General features: G+C 31.9%; 3 protein-coding genes and 1 long non-coding RNA gene across 4 annotated transcripts in view; 1 reads left to right on the top strand and 3 right to left on the bottom strand.

Moving 5' to 3' along the window:
* Positions 1 to 13,485, bottom strand: part of LOC130450298 (coiled-coil domain-containing protein 18) — a 64,286-nt gene extending 50,801 nt beyond the window's left edge. The window contains exon 1 of the mRNA XM_056788630.1: positions 13,234 to 13,485. The gene's annotated coding sequence lies outside the window, so the exon portion shown is untranslated. The remainder of the gene's footprint in view (positions 1 to 13,233) is intronic.
* LOC130450384 (protein phosphatase 1 regulatory subunit 14C) overlaps positions 1 to 23,623 on the bottom strand; it is a 321,652-nt gene that overhangs the window by 81,199 nt on the left and 216,830 nt on the right. The window lies entirely within an intron of this gene.
* Positions 15,703 to 23,623, top strand: part of LOC130450396 (uncharacterized) — a 43,675-nt gene continuing 35,754 nt past the window's right edge. Inside the window, exons 1-2 of the long non-coding RNA XR_008910578.1 lie at positions 15,703 to 15,731; positions 17,461 to 17,566. This is a non-coding gene — a long non-coding RNA (uncharacterized LOC130450396). The remainder of the gene's footprint in view (positions 15,732 to 17,460; positions 17,567 to 23,623) is intronic.
* LOC130450339 (protein-tyrosine sulfotransferase) overlaps positions 18,122 to 23,623 on the bottom strand; it is a 95,944-nt gene continuing 90,442 nt past the window's right edge. The window contains exon 6 of the mRNA XM_056788683.1: positions 18,122 to 20,638. Within this exon, the coding sequence (XP_056644661.1) occupies positions 20,320 to 20,638 (319 nt within the window). The 3' untranslated portion in view covers positions 18,122 to 20,319. The remainder of the gene's footprint in view (positions 20,639 to 23,623) is intronic.

Genomic DNA, 23,623 nt, shown 5'->3' with positions numbered 1-23,623 from the left:
AAATTGAGTACGGTAGCAGAAGGATATATTGAAGAATCACGTATCAACAAAGAGAATACTGCCAGAAAAATATTGCGACCTGACAAAGAAGGTACAAGTACCTGTTCAGATATTTCCTCGAATGTTTCATCAACAGTTACGGAAAATCTTTTGAATTTTTCGAAAATTGTTAGTGATAATTTCAGTGGTGCTTTGAATTTTGGCAATAATTGTTTCAATTGTACATTCAATATAACTATAAATAAAAAATAAATACCTATATATAGTTGCCCAATTAGTTTGTTTTACTAAATTTGTAAGAGACAATGTTTGTTTCTTCAAATTTCAATTAGAGAGCTCAAATGCAATTACTTTTAGTCCTAGGATTAAAAGTGTTGCTAAGCAACGAGCAAATTTTTGTACGGTAAGGAAATTGATGGCTTTTGCACCTGAAAATAGTACAAAAATGTCATCATTTTTTGATGGTTGGAGAAAAATATCATTACAGTTTATTAATTTATCTTTTCCTACGACCACTTGTGAAAATGATAGATTGCACACTAATTTCTACCAAAGAAAGTAGCTAAATTCACACATGTACTACAAAATAACAAAACATGTATTAAAATGCTTCTTTTTCTTATGTTATATATGGTCTCGAAAGAAACAGGGAATACGCCAATACAATATGAATTTGGCTGGGTGCCAAAAAGCAAAAGGCCAAATTTAAGAAGACTGAAGAAGTAGATAATATCATATTGTCTACTTCTTATTATAATAACAACTTTACATTTAACTTTTATCACGTCTCAGAAAAAATGTAAAACGAAATCATTAATAATTATTTAGTTCTTGTTAGGTATCTAACATAGTCACAAGAAATTTATTGTTCTATTGGTTATTTTTCTGTTCTTTAGTTATAAAATATTTCATAATCATTCTTTTCGTTTTGCATCTTTACTACATATTACAAAATAAAAAATATTTTGTAGGATTTCTTAACTTTTCAGCACACGTGTTTATATACTTTTCAACACAAGTGTTGAAATACTTTTCAACACATGTGTGATATGGTTTAATTGACTTTCTTATTTAAAAAATACGTTTTTTTGAAGAATTTTTTACGTGGTCATAGGAAAAATAGTGTACAAAACTCTTGCGAAACGTATCACTTTCCAAACTCGTCATGTAATATACCATTAGTTTTTCGTTAGTCAATTTATATAAAACTTTTTTTTTTCATCCTGTACTGTAAAATCGACTTCACAGTAATAATTTGAGTTCGGAAAATGGCACTTTACCGTATCATTTTCATCAATCAGATATTCTTGACCCGGCTCCTTCGTCGCCTCGTCCACAAACATCTATCTCGTACTGTACTAAATCACTTCCCGGACTAACGTAAATAACATTCCACTCGTTGACAATTCTGTAGATTCCTGATGAGCCAAGTCGCAGCCGATTTTATTTGACATATATTATGATTGACAATCGTATAAACAAATAGTGTCAATCTTTAATGCAGTAAACAACGGTTTTTACTTTGGATTTTCATCAAGACGCATCGATTTGCTTGAAATTTTAACAGTAGATAGTAAATACCGATATGGGGGTCGTGTAGGCCTGTCCATCCTTGAGATGTTGATGTCCATGAATCCATCCATCTTTTTGGAGGTCTTTCTAAAGGTCGTTGTGTCCCTAGTTTACCGTCTCGTGTGATCTTTGCTAATCTTTCTCTGGTCATCCTGTCCACGTGTTCGTTCCAAGCTCTTCTACGTTTACGTCCCCATCAGACTATGTCTTCCATGCACCTCACATTCGTGTCTTATGTCTGTGTTTCTCTTTCTGTCCCTTAGTGTGTACCCGCATAGTTTCTGAGTATTTTCATTTCTGATGTTCGAATGATGATCGTAAGTAAATTACTTATAGTTTTTTCGAAAAATCAATACTTTTTGACTGATTCGTGATGAATTTTTGTTACAAAAAATAGTTATGTATGCCAAGGACTGAACGTGCTACTTTGTTGGACGAGTCTGAAAATTGCCTGACGACCGAAGCGCGGCGAGCAACAGACGAGTCCAACAAAGTAGTATTTCAGCCGCGGCGTAAACAACATTTTTTACAATTACAAATGTATTTAATGATATTTGTTTTTTTTTCATCATCTTTCATTGTTATTCATTAATTTAGACAAAACCTCGGATAAAACAAATAATTTCATAAAATTAAAATTTTGAGTTTATGCAAAATCAAGTTAAAGTGTCAACTGTCAACATTGAAGTGGCTAGAGTCACATTTGAGGAAGTTAAAGTTGTGTACTCCAGAGCGTTTCGAAAGTGTTTTGCAGAACGGAACTGTCAGTTTCACTATATGGAACACTCAAAACGCACTTTTCGGTATGTAAATAAATAAAGAACGACAACTTTCAGATGGCGTCGTCTAAAAAGTATATTTTCTATCGATTTTTCACAAATAAGGCAAAAACTTTAGATTTTGTTGAAAACACTGTAATGAGGTTAAATTTTATATTTTAAAAAAATAAAAATAATTTGTTTTTTTGGTTATAGACGTTATACAAACCGAGTTATGATTTATTAACAGTGGAACTTATTTAGTTAACCGAAGATTTTGAAAAAATTGAATAAGTGGAAATAAGTCAATTCTACGAAAAAAACGTGTTGAATCTTTTTTGAACAACTTTAAGAAACCATTCAAATAAGACTTTGTAACACATAATATAAGCGAGTTATGATGAAAATAAAATAGAATCCTTTTATTTCATGGATAAAAACATCATTTCCACCCTTGATATTGCCACCCCAATTGAAATAAAAAGTTATAAATTTGAAAATCACTTCAATTGAATAAAAATAATAGGATCAATTAGTTTGAATAGTTTAAAGAGCTTGGTTCTGAAAAAAATTATAATTAAATGGAGAAAGAATTTTTCAAAAACTGTCTTTCATTAAACATAACTTAAAAAATAAGAAAAATATGTTAAAACTGATGGGGAACAAAAAATTAGGTTTCTTTTAATAAAAATTTTGTTTTTTTCTTCCTAACTTCAGAATTAATCGAGATGTAACGTTCACAGTAGCGTGTGACTGATACAGTCTTTGAACGTTTTTGAACGTCTTTGAACTTTTTTGGCCTAATAGATTAGATATTTTTTTTTACAAAACGGATTTTCTCGTGTGAATTGTCTAAACAGTGCTCCAATAACTGATGAAGAAGATAACGATGACGAAAATATAGATAGTAATAATGATTGTTAACTTTTATATATTTTTCACATTAATTTGTTAATTTTTTATTTAAATTGATATGTAACACACTACATTACGTACATGAAAAAATTATATTGAAATATTTCTTTTAAACCACAATTTACACAATTTTAATTTTTTTCTACATGAGGGGATGAAAATATGCCAAATAATAAACGTAAGTAATATTTTCAATTGTCAAAATAAGATGGTAAATGTTTTTTTCAACTTTCTTGCGATAAGATATGATTTTTAAGGGTGAAAAATTTATGATAAAGAAAAATTCAAGTTGAATGCAATAAAAAGAACACTTTTAATATGCATTAAGTAAGATAAAGTACTATAATTGTTGGTGTTGGTTTTTAAGGGTTGAAATATATTTATTAAGAGTTGAAAAACATAAATAGTATCCCGAAACATCAAGCGAACAATAACACAAAGATAACTCTTCTACTTCAGTATTCTAGACCCAAATTCAATATTAAAAATAGGTGTTTAGAAAGCTTTCATGTCGAATTTAACAAGAGGAAATGTCTGCTTTAATTAAACATGTATTGATTTCTAAGAATAAACAAATACGAAAAAAATAGTGAGTTTTACTAGTTAAAACTAGTAATTTTAATTGTTTTCTTGTTAGATTGTTGTTATTTCAGGTTAATGGTTCTGCTTGTTATTGTTTTGAATACTTGTACGTTTTCTAAAGAAACGTTTCCTCTTTGAGCAGGTGTTTCTTCTTCTCTCGTTTCTTTATTTAATTAGAAAAATTAGATTACTCTGTATATCAGTATAAGTGTAGGGTTTCTCTCGATTTGTGCAGATGCACTGAATTCTTGAAAAAAATACTTTTATATCACATATTTTTGCTGAAAGCTTATTCTACAATCGCCGGGCTCAAATTGAGCTCTTACTTTGGCCTCTCAAGTCTTCAGATTTGTCCTCAATTAAATTTGTTTACAACATATTCGTTGGTTCGATTGGAATCATTTAAATATTAGGAACTATTTCTAAATGGTGTTACAGATCGAGGACTCAAAAACTGTCTAAGAGTTTTTTAAAATTCCAACGTTTCGATCTTTTATTTGATCTTTATCAATGCAAAAAATATATGGTACATTATTTCTCAAACTTTTTATGATGGAATACGACACAGTATATAAGTTTTGATCAATATCGTGTGTTTGTTGGGTAAAATTTTTCATAGTACATGATGAAATTTAACTAATTTTTAAGAGGGTTGTTCGGATAGAACCAGACCTGCTAGAACTTCTCAGACAACCTCGTATATCACTCGAAAACAGTCATTGCTATACATCGTTATTATATCTTGTATACATAATAACAATAAAAAACGTTCTGAATTAAAATCGAAATGCATTGTCCATGAAACCGTGGTAATTATTCGATGAACAACCTTTTCCAAAATTACCTCGTCTATTTAATATGAAATCAATGAAATGCAACTTTTCCGCTATTCAAAATAAGATCTGTTTGTTTAGTTTTATCTTTTATCGATAATATACTGTTGAATTTTATATTTATAAATGGAGAAAGTCATTAAGTACGTAAATTGCCTTGTAACTGTTAATTTAAATAATCTACCGCACTACTTTTTTGCAATTATATAATACGTTCGAATGTAATTTGAACTACTTAACAAAATTAAAAGTTGTAATACGTGAAATATATAAACAAGGTTATTAAATATACGAGGATAGTCCCAGAAGTACCTGGCCTGACTAAGAAATAGCGATAGTTAATTGAAAAATACCACTGTATTAGAAAATACACAATCTATGCAGCAATATGTTTTAAGTTTGGTCATGTCAATCAATAGTGAACGTTTCCAGTGAGTTTGTAAACATCGTTATGTGATACAATACTTTTATTTAAAAGTCATTAGCCCAACCAATATAAAAGCTGAACTAGATTCTACTCTGGGTGAAAATTCACAGAGCAATACTGAATAATCGTGGACTGAAAGTGTGCGAGCTAGCAGACATAGTAGGCAGTCCAAAAAGTGCGCTACATCACATCTTAACTAATAATTTGGACATGAGAAAGCTATACGAAATATGGGTGCCACGTTTGTTCACAATGGAACAAAAACAGCGTCGTGAATTTGTTTCCATCGTGTGTTTCACAGAATTATAGCCGAATTTTTGCGACGTTTCGTAACCATGGATGAAACGTTGGTCCATCGCTTCACAACCGAAACAAAAGAACAATCGAAACAATAGTCTAAAAAGGGAGAAACGGCTCCAAAGAATGCAAAGACCGTTCCATCTGTAGGCAAGGTCGTGGTGTCGATTTTTCGGGATACGCGTGGGATAATTATCAATGTCTATCAATTAAATTGTTATATAGGAAGTATCAATACAGTCAACATTTTATTACATTTGAATATGTACAGAAAAAAGTCGTGTCCTATTCTAACGGTAAATAGTGTGCATTCATTAAGTTTCCTCATACAAACATGTAAAATAATAACACCGGTAATTTTTTTTGAGCATACGAGGATCGTTTTCACGAACTACGGTGGAATCCCGCAATTGTGAAGAGTGAGTCATACTGAAGAGCGATTGTACAGGCCCAGCAAATCAGTTAAATACCGCCAAAAAGAGAAAGCGTATTACAAGGTCCCATAAGTACCTGGCCTGACCTAAAGATGGCGGTAATTGCTACAAAAATACCACTGTATTCAAAAGTACACAATGTATACAGTATATATTTCAAGTTTGAAGACGCCCCGTTGTTTAGTATTTGTTTGGCAGCCATCAATAGTGAACGTTTTCACTGAATTTCCAAACATGTTGTTTCCATCGAGTGTTTCACAGAAATAAAGCCGAATCTCTTCATAATCATGGATGGAACGTGGGTCCATCACTTCACAACCGAAAGAACAATCAAAACAATGAATTAGAAAAGGAGACGTGTCTCTAATGAAGGCAAAGACCGTACCATTTGCAAGCAAGATCATGGCGTCGGTTTCTTAGAATGCGCGTGGGATAATTTTTATTGACTATATTGAAAAAGGAAAAATTATCAACCGCTAGTATTATGCGAACTTATTGCAACGTTTGAGCGAAGAAATCAAGCCAAAACGGCCGCATGCGGCTAAGAGGAAATTATTGTTTCTTCAAGATAATGCACCAACTCATACATCCATTATTTTGCTATCTCATACACCCTATTCGCCCGATTTAGCTTCCTCGGATTATTTTCTGTTCCCGGGTTTGAAAAAAATGGTTTGTTGGTCTAAGATTTTTCAATAATGAACGAAATAAATTTTGTACACATCCTAAACTTTCAAAACACATAACATTTATTAATGATTCTGTGTTATTAAATAGAATGAAACAGATAAAATTATTCTCGTATCCAAACTAAACTATCAATTAATAAGTACGCACCCAAATACAACTCAACTGCGCTTTTACATATTATGAGTTTGCTTCATTTTTGTCAAAGCATCTAATTCATCCAAACTCAAAAGGATCTATTCTCACATGAAAAAATATAAAAATTATCAAAGAGTTCCGACCGCAAAACTGATATACAGGAATAGTTTTAACGAAGCGTTTATAATACACATTCTCACTCAAAAATAATGAAATGCTTGGAGAAATTTTGAAGAACGAAGGCTATACAAAAGAAAATTAAAATTTAATACATTCTGGCTAGCGTCTGATTGGAAATTTATCTTCCAGCAAGACAAAGATCCCAAGCATTTCTCGAAGCTGTGTAAAGAGTATTTGAAAGAGTTGAAAAGGAAAAATGTACTGAGAGTAATGATTTGGCCGACCTCAACCCTGGAAGTCAGAAAGCGGTGTCCTACTTCCGCTTCATACCTATGGCATGTCCTAGAAAATAATGGAATCAAATATATGACAATTATTTGTCGAAATTGATACAGACAATAATGCCAAAATTGTGCACCGAAATAATAAAATCAATGTCGTTCGTATAGTTTTTATTTGTTGAGTTGAGCAAGCAAACTGTAGGGTGAGTAAAAACTTTTGACCGGTGTCTAGTTATTTTAATAAATTAGACGCTGGTGGAGGCGAAATGACTGTTTGTAGATTTTTACTTTTACCGTATATTTTGCTACTTCAGGTAAGAATTGAACTACTATAAAATGTTCAACCAACTTATTATTACTAAGGAAGACGTGAACTAGTAAAATCCACTACTTATGTCGTGTAGTATATTTTAAGCTTTTTATGGATCATCAAGTATAGATAGATATACATTGAAATTCCTTATTTACATCTTTTGTATAAAATTGATCATAAAACCAAATAGGAAACATTAAAAATAGATTTTAGTACCATACACACACGCTACCGTGCTTCATTGCACAATAACTATCGAAACGAGCGAGAAAAAGCATGAAAATATCGCGTGAATCAGGAAACGAGGCAAAAAAACATTCACACACATAATTTCTCTATTTCAAGAACTGGGACGCACTAAATATCTCACGTTACCTATAAATTTAAAAGAAATTCACAATCGGTCATTAAGGAACATAAATTTGAATATAAAATAAACAAATAAATAGATCTGTAGGAAATTATTTCGGTAATTTAGTAGATAATATAATCCAGTTACGATTTTTAAAGCAAATGTTATGTTTAAAACCATTTCGGTTGCAATAAACTAAAGTTATTGAGTACATAAAAAAATAAACATTTTAGCTGCTCTTAATAAAGTGATCTAATTATTCTTGTTTTTATATGGGGCAGTGTAATAAGGTTATCTAAAAAGGTTCCACCTGAACATGTCAGTACTTATCTAAGTTGGGAAATACATTGAACACGATTCTCACGATAATTTCAGTCATTTTTGAGCGCTTTTGAGTCATTGTGTAGATTTTTCTAAAAATAGTAAACTTATTGCAGAGAAAGAAGGGCCATTTTTCTCTTTAGGAAAAGCAGGCAGTTTGTCTTGCACAGACCGACCATATTTTGTTCCAAGAACAACTGTAACCTTTCATAGTTCATAGTTGAAAGTGAGTGGCCAAGAGCCGATAAAGTTAGGTTAGGTTAGGTTCTTCTGATAGACCCGTCTATAAGACCGATGCCAATCGGGGGCTTTGGCTTGAACATTCATGTCATTCGGCAAGCTGTGAGGCTTTCAACCGCGCTTGTGTGAGTTCTTGGCACTCACAGATGAAGTGGTCTGCAGTTTCTTCCTTCTCCATACGCCAGCGGCACTCCGGATCGTCCGTGATACCAATGGTTTGGAGATGGCGTCTTAGATGTGTACTTGTCTCATTCCAGGTGTCTTTATCCAATCCGCCACCTCCGCAGAAGCCTGGTTCGTCTAATCCATTAATCCTGGAGTTGTTTGTGTACCAGGTGCCTCCATTATTTAGTAAAGCGGGCTTGAAGTCACTAGTCAATTGCTCTCTCTCTCTCTCTCTCACTCAGTGATATACACCTCCAATCTCTACTATTAACAGTAGAAGGCGGTCATTGCTTATCAGAATGATTGGACCCGCAGCTTGCGTTCAGAGTTTTGCATGACCAGTTGGTCTAGCCCACAGTTCTTTGTGGATGTTTTCCTCTATGCTGTCCTCATGACTTCAAATTGTATCAGGTGGGAAACTCAATAGAAAGGCTCTAGTTAGGTTCGTGATACTGAGAGACGCGAGGCGCTGGACTCTTTAGAGTCGCACTCTTATTTTTGCTTTCTCCATACAGGGCCACCATACGATCACCCCTTACGTGAGGAAGGGGTTAAACCATTGAGGTATAAATCTAAAGGAGGATCTTAGATGAAAGACCGGACGGTGAACTTTTTTTATTTTTGACAATGCGCCTGGCTAAACGATTGATGAAGAAGGAGAATAGTGGACCAACGGCTTTCTTCTTTATCCTCGCAATCTGCCTGGTCAATCGAATGATTAAGAAATTGATTTAACGTTGGGATGAATGGATTGTTAGACGAGGGGGTTTATTCAAATTTGATGTCGCATTACTACTTTATTTTTAATAAATTAATTTATAGTATTTTTTATACGTCACCTCACCTCGCCGCTTAAGGATCGATCTGATTCAATTAGTTATTTTTGTGAGTAAGTAAAAATTACCGTAGTATAAGAAACGATAAATATGATGAAAGTAAAAAGAAAACAGATCAGAATTTGTACGCTTGTGTTTTATGTTTTGCATGTTTGTAATTTAAATATAATACAGCAGATTGCCAAGCCCCCTACTTGTAGGACGAAAATAGATGTATTTAAACATGAATAAACTATTTGTCCCTGAGTGGTTCATCATCATTGCACTTTATCAGGGATCTAAAATAAAACCGAGAGCTATTTATGCAACTGTTTTTCGAAAAAAATCGCCAGTATTCCTGTTGATTGTTGTATCGTTGTTTAAGAAAAATATTGGATCAGAAGGGTATTTGAAAAGATGTTGTATTAAACTGAAGGCAGCTAAATTTTTTAACAATCGTTAATATAATCAAAGATTCGATGTATTTGAATGTTATTGATGGGCTTACAGCTCCGACTTGGCACCCAGTGATTTCTCAATTCACAACTTTGTAAAAAAAACAATTTATTAAGCAAAAAATAAATGAAGTTCGTTTCAATAATCTGACTAGCGTACTCGACGAACATCAAACTATTGATAGCCCACTATCAGTGTACAAACTGTTTTAAATACTAAATCTTATCGTACACAATGATAATTCTAAATTTGAATTCATAGTCATGAATAAGGGACACTTTGAATCACTTAACTAAATGATTAACAGATCCTAATGGTGAGCGATGAGATTAAATGAAAAAGTCCAATTTTTATATTTTTTAATGAATTTTCATTTTTTCCGTATTCTGAACCATTCTAGGGGTGAAAGGGTGCGTTTTAGGGGGAAATGGTCTTAATGAAGAAGGCTGCACAACCTCTTCTTTAAATTTTTTTTGATATTTCCGAAATTTGACTCTAACATTATTTTTTTTTATTTTTTAGTACCCTTCCTATGTATTGAAACCTTTTTTACTTACATATACAATAGAACCTCGATAAGATAAAGGCCAAGGGAAACGTTAAACAATTTGAGTTATGGAGGTTTTTACTTACTAAGGTTTAAGTCAAATAGTTTTTATTGGTTTATATTTTGACTTACAGAGGTTTGACTTTGAGCTTTGTTTAGGACTTATAAATATTAACGAGCTACGTTAAATGAAATTTTGAAATCTTAAAATGTACGAGTACATACGTACTTTATTTTACATTTAAAGGTACATTTAGTCGGTATACATTTAGTCTGTATTAATGATGTTCTATAAAAGATCGTAAAGTGTTTAGAGCTTTCTTTGCTTCGCTGATAGATACAATCGTAAGCATAGGTAGGTGGAAAACAGTCACGTTTCGTCACCGTTAAAACATCATTGGGGTCTTATCCATCCAATCAACTCTCCAATTGACCTCTCCATTCTATGCAAACTTTTTCGTTTACTTTGCACTTTGACAACAAACTTTTTTGAAGGCCAGATCATGTCGTATCTTAGAATTTTCCAACCAACGATTGCAGGTTTTAAAATTATGGATTTGCAGTGACTTAGCAAACTCTTCTTCGTCTTTTCCATAAAAGACTTTTTGCTTCTTCATTTGTTCAGTTTCGTTTTTTAATATAATGGATAATGTACTCATGTATTCCAAACTGGAATGCAACGTCTTTTCTCTTCAAACCAATTTTCATAGCTTCTATCGCTTTTTACTTCTCAGCATGTTATTGCTTTCAGTTTTCGTTTTGAAATCATTTCATTGTACTTAGACTTTAGTCTATTGTTTGAAGCCATTTGGTAAACAATGAACAATAACCATGGTCTACAGGAAGCCTTTTATGTTGGCACATTCATTCAAAATCACTCATTGATAGATGATTGAAGTTACAAAGGTCTTCATAGTTACGACTTTGAGTTACTGAGTGCGAAGCCCAAATTATTCGTTTAAGTTAAGTTAAGTACAAGACATTTTGGACTCCGATGGGAAGGGAACACAACATTTTATGAATTCATAGAGGTTATTACGTTATTGGGGGTATATTGTATTATAATTTCCAAGTTGAATTCGTTCTAAGTGTGTTCGTTATCTAATAGTTCAGCAAGTATAAATTCGTGATAATAATCGAAACTTGTTGCTTTCACTTTTCTTTACCAGGCGTGTTTAATGCCAATCGATATTTTTTTTCAAAAAAATAAGCTGCTACAAGCACGCAGTCGACATTTCTGAAAAGGCACGTCGGCTATGCCACATTCTATACATTTAAATTGGTATTGTGTTCTTGCTTTCTTATTTTAAATATTTTCAGTTTGCTATTCTAAAAATATTGTTTGAAAACTATGAGAAGATATTCCTACACTCATATACGTGTATAATAATGTTGTTTGTTGTGTTGTTCGCGGTGCTAATAAATCGTATGTAGGATTAAAAATCTTGTGTTCGCGAAACACAAAAAGTCCGAACGAATTCTGAAAACGTCCAAAATATCCTCGGACCTGAGTAAGGATTGTCAATCCGGCGCATGTGCATTCATCCTATTTGGTATTTTTATGATATTTATCACGAGTTAACCTCTAACTTAGTTGCTTTTCTACGTACTTACAATAAAAAAAATCTTGTAATTAAATTTACACTTACAAGAATAAATTTTCGTCGAGTAAAGTGAATATTATAAACATTTTATTCTCCTAGCTAGTTTTGTATTCAAATTATAATTTTAGATATATTCTGAACAAAGCATGCGCATTTGACACGTTCAGAAGATATTCAGAATACATTCGGAATGCGTTCAAATTATTATCTACCACGAACAAAACTAATACCACCACAATAGTAATTACGTTGTCAGATCTCTTGCATTTCCGGAAATAAATTATTTTAACCGAATTTTCCATATATTTTATATCAAAATGCAATAATTTCTAAGTCTAATTAGTGCAGGCATCCTCAAAATATCTTTGTCAGACCTATTTTATTCGTCTGAATATGCATACAGAGTTATAACCATTTTTCACAAAAAGGCGACATGAATTTGTGTTTGGTTAAGGTTTCCATCAAAACAACTACGTTCTGTTTTTTGTCTAGCATGTGACACTAATGTTTAGACGCTTCTTGGTTAAAGTATTATCACGTTCCCGTGCTTCTTTTGGAGTTACCCTTGTATTATTAATTACTCTTAAGCGCGTAACGTGACCCACGTAAGCTAATTTCAGTTACAGTATATCCTCTGTTTTATTATGCATTAGCCTTAGTCTCTAAGTATAATATCCACATTTTAGAAGTAGAATTTTTTTTATTTTGTCATTATCTACAATTACTTCCAATACAGAAATATTGAAAATACATAATATTCAGTCAATTTAACATCAAGATCAGATCTCTAGAGCAGAACACTTTCCTTGTGTTTATAAATGCATCTTTTGCCTATTATTCTTTATAATTTACCGCTACTTTGGACCATTATCGAGGCGTCGTCGGCAAAACGTATATTGTTTATTTATATTGTTCGTTGTGTATTCATATATAGCCTTATAAAAATTTTTATCCCTATCAAACACCTTTTCTTATACTTTTCGATTTTGATTCTGTAGTGCCTAACGCGATCGAATATTCTGTTGTAAATCAACAAAACAAACGAAAATATTAGATAATATGGAGCGAATAATGCTTCCCTTGTCATCATTGCATTTCTGAATACCAGCTGCACTTCGACGATGTCTTATTCAAGCTTTATGTATACAGAAATTTTTATATAAATAAAAATTTTATTGCTATTATTTTGTGACTGATTAATCTCGTGTGAAATATTATTATATTATATACCTACATGAACTTTTATAAAAGTGTGAAAACAACGTCCTTTCTAACCTACAAAGGGCAGTGTCTATATATGTATTATAAGCCGTTAACAACGAACTGATTCATTACATATAGGTATAATATATATAATAAAATAATTAAAAACTCACCAACAATAATCATGTACAACACTGTTTTTATACACAATTTTTTTAAAACACACACTATTTATAAGTGAAATCAACAGAGCTCGATTTCAAATTCCTCGTTGGAAAAAAAAAGTAAATAAAAACATAAACAAAAAAACTGCGTGAACTATTATTTAACGTATTATTTTAAGCGAATATGTTTATTGTTCAATTTCGATTTAGTTGTGATGTTTTCTCATGCTCTCACAGTTTTCGGTTGCGTTTAACATGGGTGGGAAGCGCAGTTGCCAGCTTATCCGTGTTATAAAACCTAAACAACTTATTCATAAAGATAAATTTAAATGAAAAATAAATTTGAAAATGTTCATTTGTGTTATTGATTTTTTGGATAAACTACGGAAATGATACTAATAGAAATAAGAACATATAAAAATTATATTGTTTTTTATATGTTTGTACAGTAATCGTTCCTTTTCATAAAACCTACCTACTTTTATTGATAGCTTGTATAATAATTGTTTTTTCAAGAATAAAATCACTAAAAATTGTAATCGAAATAATTATCTAATTTCGAATGTTATAATTATTTATAAATTGCTCGTTTAAAATATTTAAAATAATGAGAAGTTGATTGTTGATGTAACAGAGTCAAAGCAATAAAAAATAACTACATTTTGAGAAAAGAATAAATATAACCAACAATTCATTGTAAAATTTTAAATCTAGCAACGTCGGAAAAGAATTAAATGAAGTTTGCTAGTCTTTTCAACGAGCTCAAAATGCATTGCTGACATGCGCCAACACATCTGCATTGATTGATTAAATTAGTTTCCAACGGCTGGGGGTATTAACCAAATACAATATACTGGGAAGCTGAGTAGGCGTCAAGGGATTCAAAAATACAAATAATTTTTCGAAAATTATATAAATTTTGAGTAGATTTTGAATTTATTTCCATATGAATTCATATATATTATTAAATTATACGTGCATGGAGTATATTCTATGTGGCAGTATAAGGTGTTGTCTAGCTAGTAGGATAGAAATCGTTTTTCATATACCAAACTGAAATACGGTCTATGATCTAGACGAGAGCTCCAATGTACATTGACCGTTAAATTTAAAATGAATAATTCATTTTAGTTATAACGATATAGTAATTTTTATATCCACAGGTATATTTTGATCTAATATTGAATACGGAATACAATATTTGTATTTCCAAAAAATATTCAATTATAGGTTTTTCGTTTATGCTAAATAAAATATTGTAGATAATGAAATCCAGCCTTAAGTAGGCAACTATAAATACGATGTTATTATTTTGGTTACCTTTATATTAGATATAGGTCACCTATTTCTTTGAGCTATAAAGCAACGAGTCTTTCAGTTTCCTATAATCTTTTTCTAAATTATTCCTGCGTTAAGTCCAATGACTTGTGTTTACTGGGTGATGTTTAATCTTATTTGTGATTCTGATGACCAGCTATCTTGCCATCTTTTTTGTGGTCTTCCTCTTGATCTTTTCCCTCCGGGTTTTCCATCTCTTATGATCTTTGCGAGTCTGTGCTCCTCCATTCTCGTTACGTGTTGATTCCAATTTCTTCTTCTCTCTCATCCCCATCTTACTATATCCTGAATATTACATTTTTGCCGGATATCTTCGTTTCTTACATGGTCTCGTCTAATCTCTCCTATTATGCATCTTAATGTTTTTATCTCAGTTATTCTTAGTGTTTGTTTTGTTTTCTTTGTATCGGCTCTGGTTTCTATGGCATACGTCAGTATTGATCTTATACATGTTTTGTAGATTCTTGTTTTCGTGTTTCTATTTTTATATGTTTGTTTCTCCACACTATGTCCCTTAACGCACCTGTTGTGGCTGCTGCTTTTCTTACTTGGTATATCGTCTCTTGGTAAATATCGCGGTGGCTTGTTACATCTACTCCTAAGTATCTTGATGACATTACTTGCTTTATGATTGTCCCTTCTATCTCCAGCTTACATCTTAATGGTTCCGTAAATACTGTTAGACATTCAGTCGGTTGATACTGTTATATTGTATTCTTTTGCGGTTTTATCAAATATGTGTAACATTCTTTGTAGGTTGTCTTCGCTATTAGATATCAGTACCGCATCATCCGCGTAGCATAGAATCGTGATGTTTCTGTTTCCTATTTTGTATCCTTGTAGTCCTTTTACTTTTTCTATCATTTGGACTTAAGCTGTCTCCTTGTCTTAAACCTGTGTTCACCTTTATTTTTTCAGAAATTATTTATTTACTTTAATTCAAATATGGACCGTGAAAATGCTGTTTAATACTACATATACTAATTTAATACTAACTGCAAAAAGCAACAAAAAAAATTTTATTTATAACAATAAATAGAAATAAAATTTATTTTGATACGGATACTGGCTAAGTTCCAACGCGGTAATACTTTTGGACTTTTTGCACTGGCTGAACTGACTCTAGACCCAGTCCAAGCAGTAAAGTGAACTGGGTGACGCAATTCAAGGTAAGTTTTCAGAGTTGATGTTGAAATTGAGGAAATAGAGGCATTAAAACGAAAAAATAATTTAAAATTCGTTTTATTAAACAAATTAGATAATTTTAGTCATTATTTTTTTATATTAAATTAACATATTCATTTTATTACAAATCGATAAATTTTTTGTTAACAGAAAGTCACAATATTTGAAGTTTGATTTCTGCAGAAATAAATTTGGTAATTATCTAGATTAGGTTACACCCCTCCATTTCGTTAAAATTTTAGTATGTTATAGAGAAAATTACGCTAAACAAGAATATAAATATGTATAGAACGCGAAAATCATCCCTACAAGCTCTTTTTTCATTTAAAGAATCAAATAATTCTTCAGTGATTGTAATATTTAAATTAATTGTTAGAAGAAATAAAGGGAGGGAGAAAATAGGACAATATAAAAAATTGGTATAAGCTTAAACAAACCTCACCGAATCCTTTTCCCCTTAACTATCGATTTATATGAAACCATAGACAAGAATCGTTGAATTTGATTAAATGATTAATTAAAAGTTAATGGTTGAAAGGGGCAGAAGGGTTTGGGGGGGTGGTCTGGTGTTTTAAAACTTTACACCAATTTTTCACATTGCCCTATTCTGTCCCTCTTATATCTCTTTTAACGATTAATTTAAATATTACAATCTCTGAAAAATTATTATAATTATTTGATTCTTTAAACGAAAGAAAGTACCTGATGGGATGGTTTCCGCACCCTATATGTATGAATATTTTTGTTCAGCGTGATTTTCTTTATAACACACTAAAATTTTAACGAAATAAGAGGGGTGTAACCAAATCTATATAATTTATTTAGGACGTTCTGTTATATAAATAAATAATAAAAAATACGGGGGATTTTTATCACAATAATTATTCCGTTTTAAGTACCATACTTCAGACAATTTTGTTTTTTTTTACGTTTGAACATTTTTCTATTTGATATGAGCAGAATATTAGCATTTTCTGCTATAGGACAAGCAGCATATATCCTTTTGAATTCTGATTCTAGACATTGAGAAACAATTTTAGTTTGCTATTACTTGATTTACGTCGATAATAAGCTTAATAAAAACGGGTTATAAATGTCTCATGTCAATGTCAATGTCATTTCATATGCTAGATTCTCATCTGGATGAATTCAAAGATAATATGGCTGCCTACTCCAAGGAACAAGGAGAGCGTTTTCACCAAGATTTGATGAACTTTGAACGGCGTTATCAAGGGTAGTACAACGAGAATATGATGGGAGATTATATATGGAGTTTAATAAGATAGCTCCTACGAGCATAAAACACTTTTAGACATTAATTTCTTGTTAAACTACAATAAAATATTATTGTTTACATAAATCTTACATAAAAAAACGATTATGTCATAATGTAAAATAAAATTACTTTTGCTAAAAAATTGAAAAGCTGCTCCAGATTAAAATTCGACATGTAAAAGTCAAACTCAAAAATTGTGTTGACCTTTGTTATCATTTTCAAAATTGAATTTGATTATAATGGTGAGAAATATGGACAATTTTGATTTTCGGCTAATTTCCCAGTATATTTGATGTAGTTTGATGCCTGCCCTTTGTAAATATATGTTTCCTCCAAGTTAGACGTCTAGCCAAGTGCATGCCTAGGTATTTTGCGCCCTCTGCTTGTGGACGTTTACTCGATTTTGCTTTATTGGCTTTAATCCGCCATGTTTTCAGCCAGCACTGTGGAATGACTTGTAGGATCTTGGAAACCATTGTTGGATCATTTTGAGATGATAGCACAGCAGTGTCATTAGCATATGTAGCTGTGATCTTCAAGTAGGTAAGTTTACATCAGGTAAATAATTGGTCTTAAGACACTTCCTTGCTTGTGTTGTGTCACTGTGAAGTTTCTGTTAGTTTGAAGAGTTGATAGTGGGAATCGGAAAGTAGTTTCTCAAGTTTTGACTTGCAGACCGCTATGCCAGACTTTATTGAAACCTCAGGACACATTAAGGAAGGGTGCAGAACAGTATCTTTTGTCATTTAAATACCTTATTAATTTAATTAACTAGCCTATGAACTTGTTCTACCGATGCATGCTTATTTACATGTAATTGACAAACAAAAAGTCTTATGTCTACTTCGAATAAACAAACGAGCAGTGTTACCAGCTTAGGGGTTTTCTCCCCAAGTTTAGGGTAAAAAATGTGGGATTGGATGTTTTTGAGGGTATTATATTTTTAGGAGTACTTTTAGAGATTTTTATAACTTTTTTTTTAATTATAAACCAAGCAAAATAAAGGTCTAATAGTATGGGAAATTATTTAATGTCAATATGTATGATTGTGAAAAATTAGAATTTGAAAAAAACTATTTGTTACTTGGAATTTTAATATTTTATATTTTTAATGTATTATTTATTTATTTCAAGGGGATCCCTAGTAATTGTGGGTATTTTAGGGGTTGTTGATTTGGGTTTTATGGAAAAATTTTTTTTAGAGTTGGCAACACTGAAGACAGATCCTGATTGGTACTAGTACAGTCAGTACCAATCCGATAATGTGTATATCCAATTTAAAATATTAAATGTCAACGGAAATTTACCAGGAAATTCAAGCTAGGTGAAATGAAAGCTCGGATTGATTGAATATCAAATACAATTTTTTTTTCCTCAAATTTGTCTGAGCACAATTACTGTAATCGGTGTAATAAGAACCCGCATTTTATTTATAAACAAATTAAGTTATAAATACCTACAACCTATTTGAACTCTTGTTACTTTGATAACAATACAAAATTTTAAGTCTTCTTAAAATAGTATTAAAATAAAAAAAACGTAAAATCGTATTATGGAAACAGATCGAAAGTATACATAAACTAATCATTAATAATGGCCCAAGTTTTTAGCAGAGACCATGTAAAATGTGAGCATATAGCCATAATAAATGACATTGTTTTATTCTGAAATTTTATGGTTATCATCCATGGTAATAATGGCACTATACTTGAGGAATTTAGACCAATATGATTTTTTTATTGTTTAAAATCAAGTTTATAGACTTTCGGAGCAAATAATTTGTAATGCCTAGTTTATACGAAGCCTTCACTAGCTGCCAGTCCTGCAGACAAACCTGTTAGCCCGGCCACTGTTGTTTAGACGAGTCCATTCATTTATTCATGTTTATAAACAACTTCTCTGCACAATTAAGAGAAGAATTGATTGATATACATTAAAATACAAAACAGCGAAACGACTTTCCATAAGAAAATGGTCAAGACCTATAACTAGAGCTTCTGATTTGTTATTGAAACAACCAAGATTCTTCTGAGTATAAATTGGTTGTTGCTGAAAACTTAGATGAGTTACTTTCACTTATACAGAGCTCGTGTCAACGCCAAGATACTGCATTATCAACAAAAATAAAATTAGAAGTTTCATTATCGTTTTGGCTTTACAAACAGATCGTATCCATCAAACCATTTTTCTTTTGGCTCATAAACGTTCCTCCCAGCACAGTCTCATTGGTAGCCAGCGCTGGCTTGGTTTCGGAATTTCTACAACAAAATTTCGAGAAAATTCAACGAAGAGGAAAATTCGTTTATGGAGAGGACGAATGCTTGTGGTATAAATGGTGTTGTGATTCATACAAAAATAAAGAAACGCGCGCTTTGGTACTAGAACAACTTGTAGACTTGTATTAATGACTATCGATGAAGTAATTATCTTCTTCTTCTTTTCTACTCCGATTCCATAGAAGGGTTCAGGAAATACGGAAAGATTTTCCTTCTATACTTTAGCAAATCTGTCCCTACAATGTCCGTCCATTTTTTTTCTAAGCTCATTCAACTTCTTCAGGCTTGGATTATATGACATTGGAATTTTTTTCAATGGCGTATGTTTTTGCTCAAAAAATGTTTGGTTTGTTGTCTAATCTTTCACGGTGTTAATTCTGGGCCCTATACTCCTCTTCCAGTTTTATCTGCTATTTTCGAGTCATTCATGTACAACTCTTTTATTTCATTTTGATGTTGGTACGCTTTTTCCGTGAATTATTTATTAGTGTGTTGTTAATCGAAAAATATACAAGATCTGGGGCTGGGGGAGCGTTTACAAGCTAAAGGCTAATTCATTTGAAGGATACGATTCGGGTGTAGAGCGCAGCTAGCGAAGGCGCTTCGTATAAACTCTGCTTAACTGTACAAAAACCTAACGCCAATAACATTATTAGCAACAACGTGAGGCAAATCGAGAATAATTTTGGTACTATCATTGATGAGTATACCAAAAACTAAGATGCATTACCATTTTGCATGGTCCCGCACTTCCCGATTCCATAATTTGAGCAGACACCAATTCAATAATCACAAAATGTCAATCTCCATCACAACTTATTAGTATCACTAAAAAATGGTCCACACACAAATTTAATTTATTAATCGCCAGATAGACCAGTTCGGGGAATAACTAAACAAAATTAAAACCGCCAAGTAATTTTATGTTTTTACATCTTTTCGAAACATGTGAAAAAAACTACCTGAAGATTTAATTACGATATTAAAATTATTCCCAACGTAGGTCTAATCGATCAGTTGTCAAGTAATACTATTTGGACTTTCGCTAGGATCTCTATCGATACCGGGATCAGGTTCTGTAAAATAACTCCACAGCATTTCTTTGGCTTTTCTATCCCAAACGTTCTTATTTTCTTGTATTTCCTTAGTTTTGCTGGCTACTTCGTCATCTGGTTTGCCGTAGTTTGGAGGATTAGCGTACGGGTCATAACCTAATACCGATAACATGGGCGCTATTTCAGCCATGTCTCTAACGACATCTTCAGGTATTTTTCCTACCCATTTTGTCATGGCTTCTAGATTTACTGGTTTAATTACTTGATCACTAGAACGTTCCACCCTGAAAAATGTAAATATAAACCATTAATAAAATATAAATAACGAAATTCGAAAAAAATTTGTTTGATTATGATTAATTTTCGTTGTAATTTATAAAAAACAAAATTGAAAAATTAGATTATATAAAACGTCATGTATTACGTCACTCAATAAGTCTGACACTGATACACAGATGGCGCTGCCATTGTTAAATCCATATAACGTTTATGAAACATCAACTTTCAAAAAACTATGTATGAAATTTAATGACATTTCGATTAGTTAAAAACAAGTGACAGCCATTTAAGTGAAGCTATTTTTGTTATTTTCAAAACAATGGATTTAAAACAATTTCGTGGGTTAATTTATCATTACTTCTTGATGACGTCACTCAATACGGCGGCCTTACTGAAATGTTTAAAATACCTATAAAATTTTTGAATTTTCAATATTTTTCTGTATAAATATTGACCAAAGAATTAAAAAAAATATAATAAAAGTTGCATATAAACTATTTTGAGCTTCTTTGTTTCGGGTAAATAAAGAAGGAAGCGACATCTACAATTCAAACACAAATAACGCTCGAACATGAAAATTGGCGAATTTTATTCAAAAATTACCGATTTGACCGATTATTTATGAACAATCGTAAATCTTTATTTTAATTGTTTTGCACAGAAAAATCAATTTATCTCAAGGAGTGAAATGATTTTAGGTATTGGTAAAGGTGCTTGATAAAAAAAGAAGTACGTTGGTACTACTTTTCGATACTCACATAAAATACACGGTGATTCATTTTAAAAAAACCGAGAATTTAATTTATTAGTATTTTGAGTCTCAGATTCATTGAATATTAACGGAATAAATAATTTTACAAAATTTTGATTTTGCAAGCAATTGCATACCCTATGTTAAACTCTTCGTAATTTGTTTAATTAATGTTGACGCAAATGGAGGTGTCAGCGCGGGCGCAAGCGTAAGAATTTAGAAATTGACCTTTATACACAACTTTTAAAAACATTAAAACTTTTGATATAATCTCAAATCAACGTTCATTTTTGTTAATTTTCTAAATATTCTGATTCATGATTCGGACAGCAGAGAGGAATTTAAACAATGGATCTCGAAATGTACATAAACAATTCAATCTACCACAATAGTATCATGTTCGAAGTTTAAAGTTAATCGTTCTGCTAACGCGAGTTTTACAATTTCAGTCGAGCGTTAAGGTGTGAGAAGTTAGAGGCGAAAACTATTTTATCGTGTTACGAGTGTAAAACGTTTCCAAATCGACTGAAATTTCGAATCAACAGATAAAAAAAAAACAAGTCGTTTTTATCCATTACTTTTTATTGTTTGCTGATTCTCTTTTACGTATATTTTGTTGTGTTTCGTGAGTTTAATAGCTTACGTGTATTGCTTAAGAAATAAAAATATATCATCATCAAGCCTTTCAATCCTTTGTATTATGTATATCGCTTTTAGCGCTTTAAAATCTTTTTTTGAAGTGGATTACTCCTCGTTTTCTATTTTTGTGTTTTCTTTAGTTTATTTTGGCTGTTTTTGTTACTATTTTCCATTCTTCTAGTTTCCGGCATTTTACCCTCCAGTTCTTTATATAAAGTGCTTCTATGTCTTCCTCCATTTCGTTTCTTCAAATATTTCTCTGTCTATTTCTTCTCTTTGGCCACAATTGCATCCCTTCCGTTATTATTTTAATCAATTTAGTTGGGTTTCTTCTCATTATATGCCCAGCCCAATTGAGTCTATTTCTTCGTTTTTCTTTGCTCTCCTTTCTACCTTCTGTGTTATGTTTGGACCTGTTGTAGTTCTCATTATCTTTCACTCGGTTCTTTTAAGTTTTTCTTATTAATGGTCTACATTTTTTTCATCTATTACTTTTCATTGTTTGCTGATTATCTTTTACATATACTTTGTTTTGTTGTATTGTTTTATGAGTTTTTAAAATAGCCTACGTGTATTGCTTAAGAAATAAAAATATGTGGAAACATTTAAACTCTGTGTTAAATTTGGGTCAGCTACCTGTGCTGGTGAGCCCCGAGCACCCCACGATACTGGACCCTGTTCGTACCTTCTGTGTACCTGTTTTTTATTACTGTTGAGGTGGAAAACAATTTTTTTTATTAACAATTTTAAATTATTACAACAGTAAATAATAAGTACTGATTAAAAAAACAAGGAAATACGTTTTTGAATGACGAAAATCGTAGCAATTTGAGAAGCACGGTGTTTCCTATATTCGGTTTCCTCAAAATTTTATGGTAGATGGCGATACTAGTATTAAATCCATACGATTTTCAGTTAGTCCCAATCTTCAACAGACACGAGTATAGATTTGACAGCTTTCATACTATCAATTGGTGGGTTATAGCATTGAAGCTACTAGTGTAGGAGCGAGATTATTAACAAAAATCTTAATTGATAAAACGAAGTTGTTATGATGAAAAATTTCATTTATTTAATAATTTTGTCGTCATTATGTCTTGCCAATTCTCATCATAAATGGTTTATCGAATGAAAAATTACCTCAAATGACATGAATTGACATCCATTGAAGCCAATTGACGTCTATTGTCATTTGATGTTGATGGATATCTTGTGATGTCGATTTATGTCAATCATATTTTGGTTAATTTAATTCATTCTTTCCTAATAATTCTCAAAATTTCTTTCGTTTTGGCACATAAACAGCTATACAGGAATTAACTGCAAAAAAACTGAGCTCGCTACATGCTTCCTGTGAGGAGAGATCGCTATGTTATGAAAAAATACTATTGAAGCCAAGACTGGCCCCAAAAAATTAACCGTTAAAAAGTAGTTTGCAAGTTTGAACGAGGCCAAATAAGCACCAAAGACGAAGCAAGCAGTGGACCCAAAGAAGCTGTCACTTACAAAAACATCAAGAAAGTTCACAAAACAATTGCGGATAATCTTGATTGAGGTAGTTGAGATCCTAGAGATATCAACGAAACGTGTTGGATATATC

This window comes from Diorhabda sublineata, chromosome 1, assembly GCF_026230105.1.
Source record: "Diorhabda sublineata isolate icDioSubl1.1 chromosome 1, icDioSubl1.1, whole genome shotgun sequence".
In the NCBI taxonomy this organism is placed as follows: domain Eukaryota; kingdom Metazoa; phylum Arthropoda; class Insecta; order Coleoptera; family Chrysomelidae; genus Diorhabda; species Diorhabda sublineata.
This window is presented reverse-complemented; position numbering and strand designations above follow the sequence as displayed.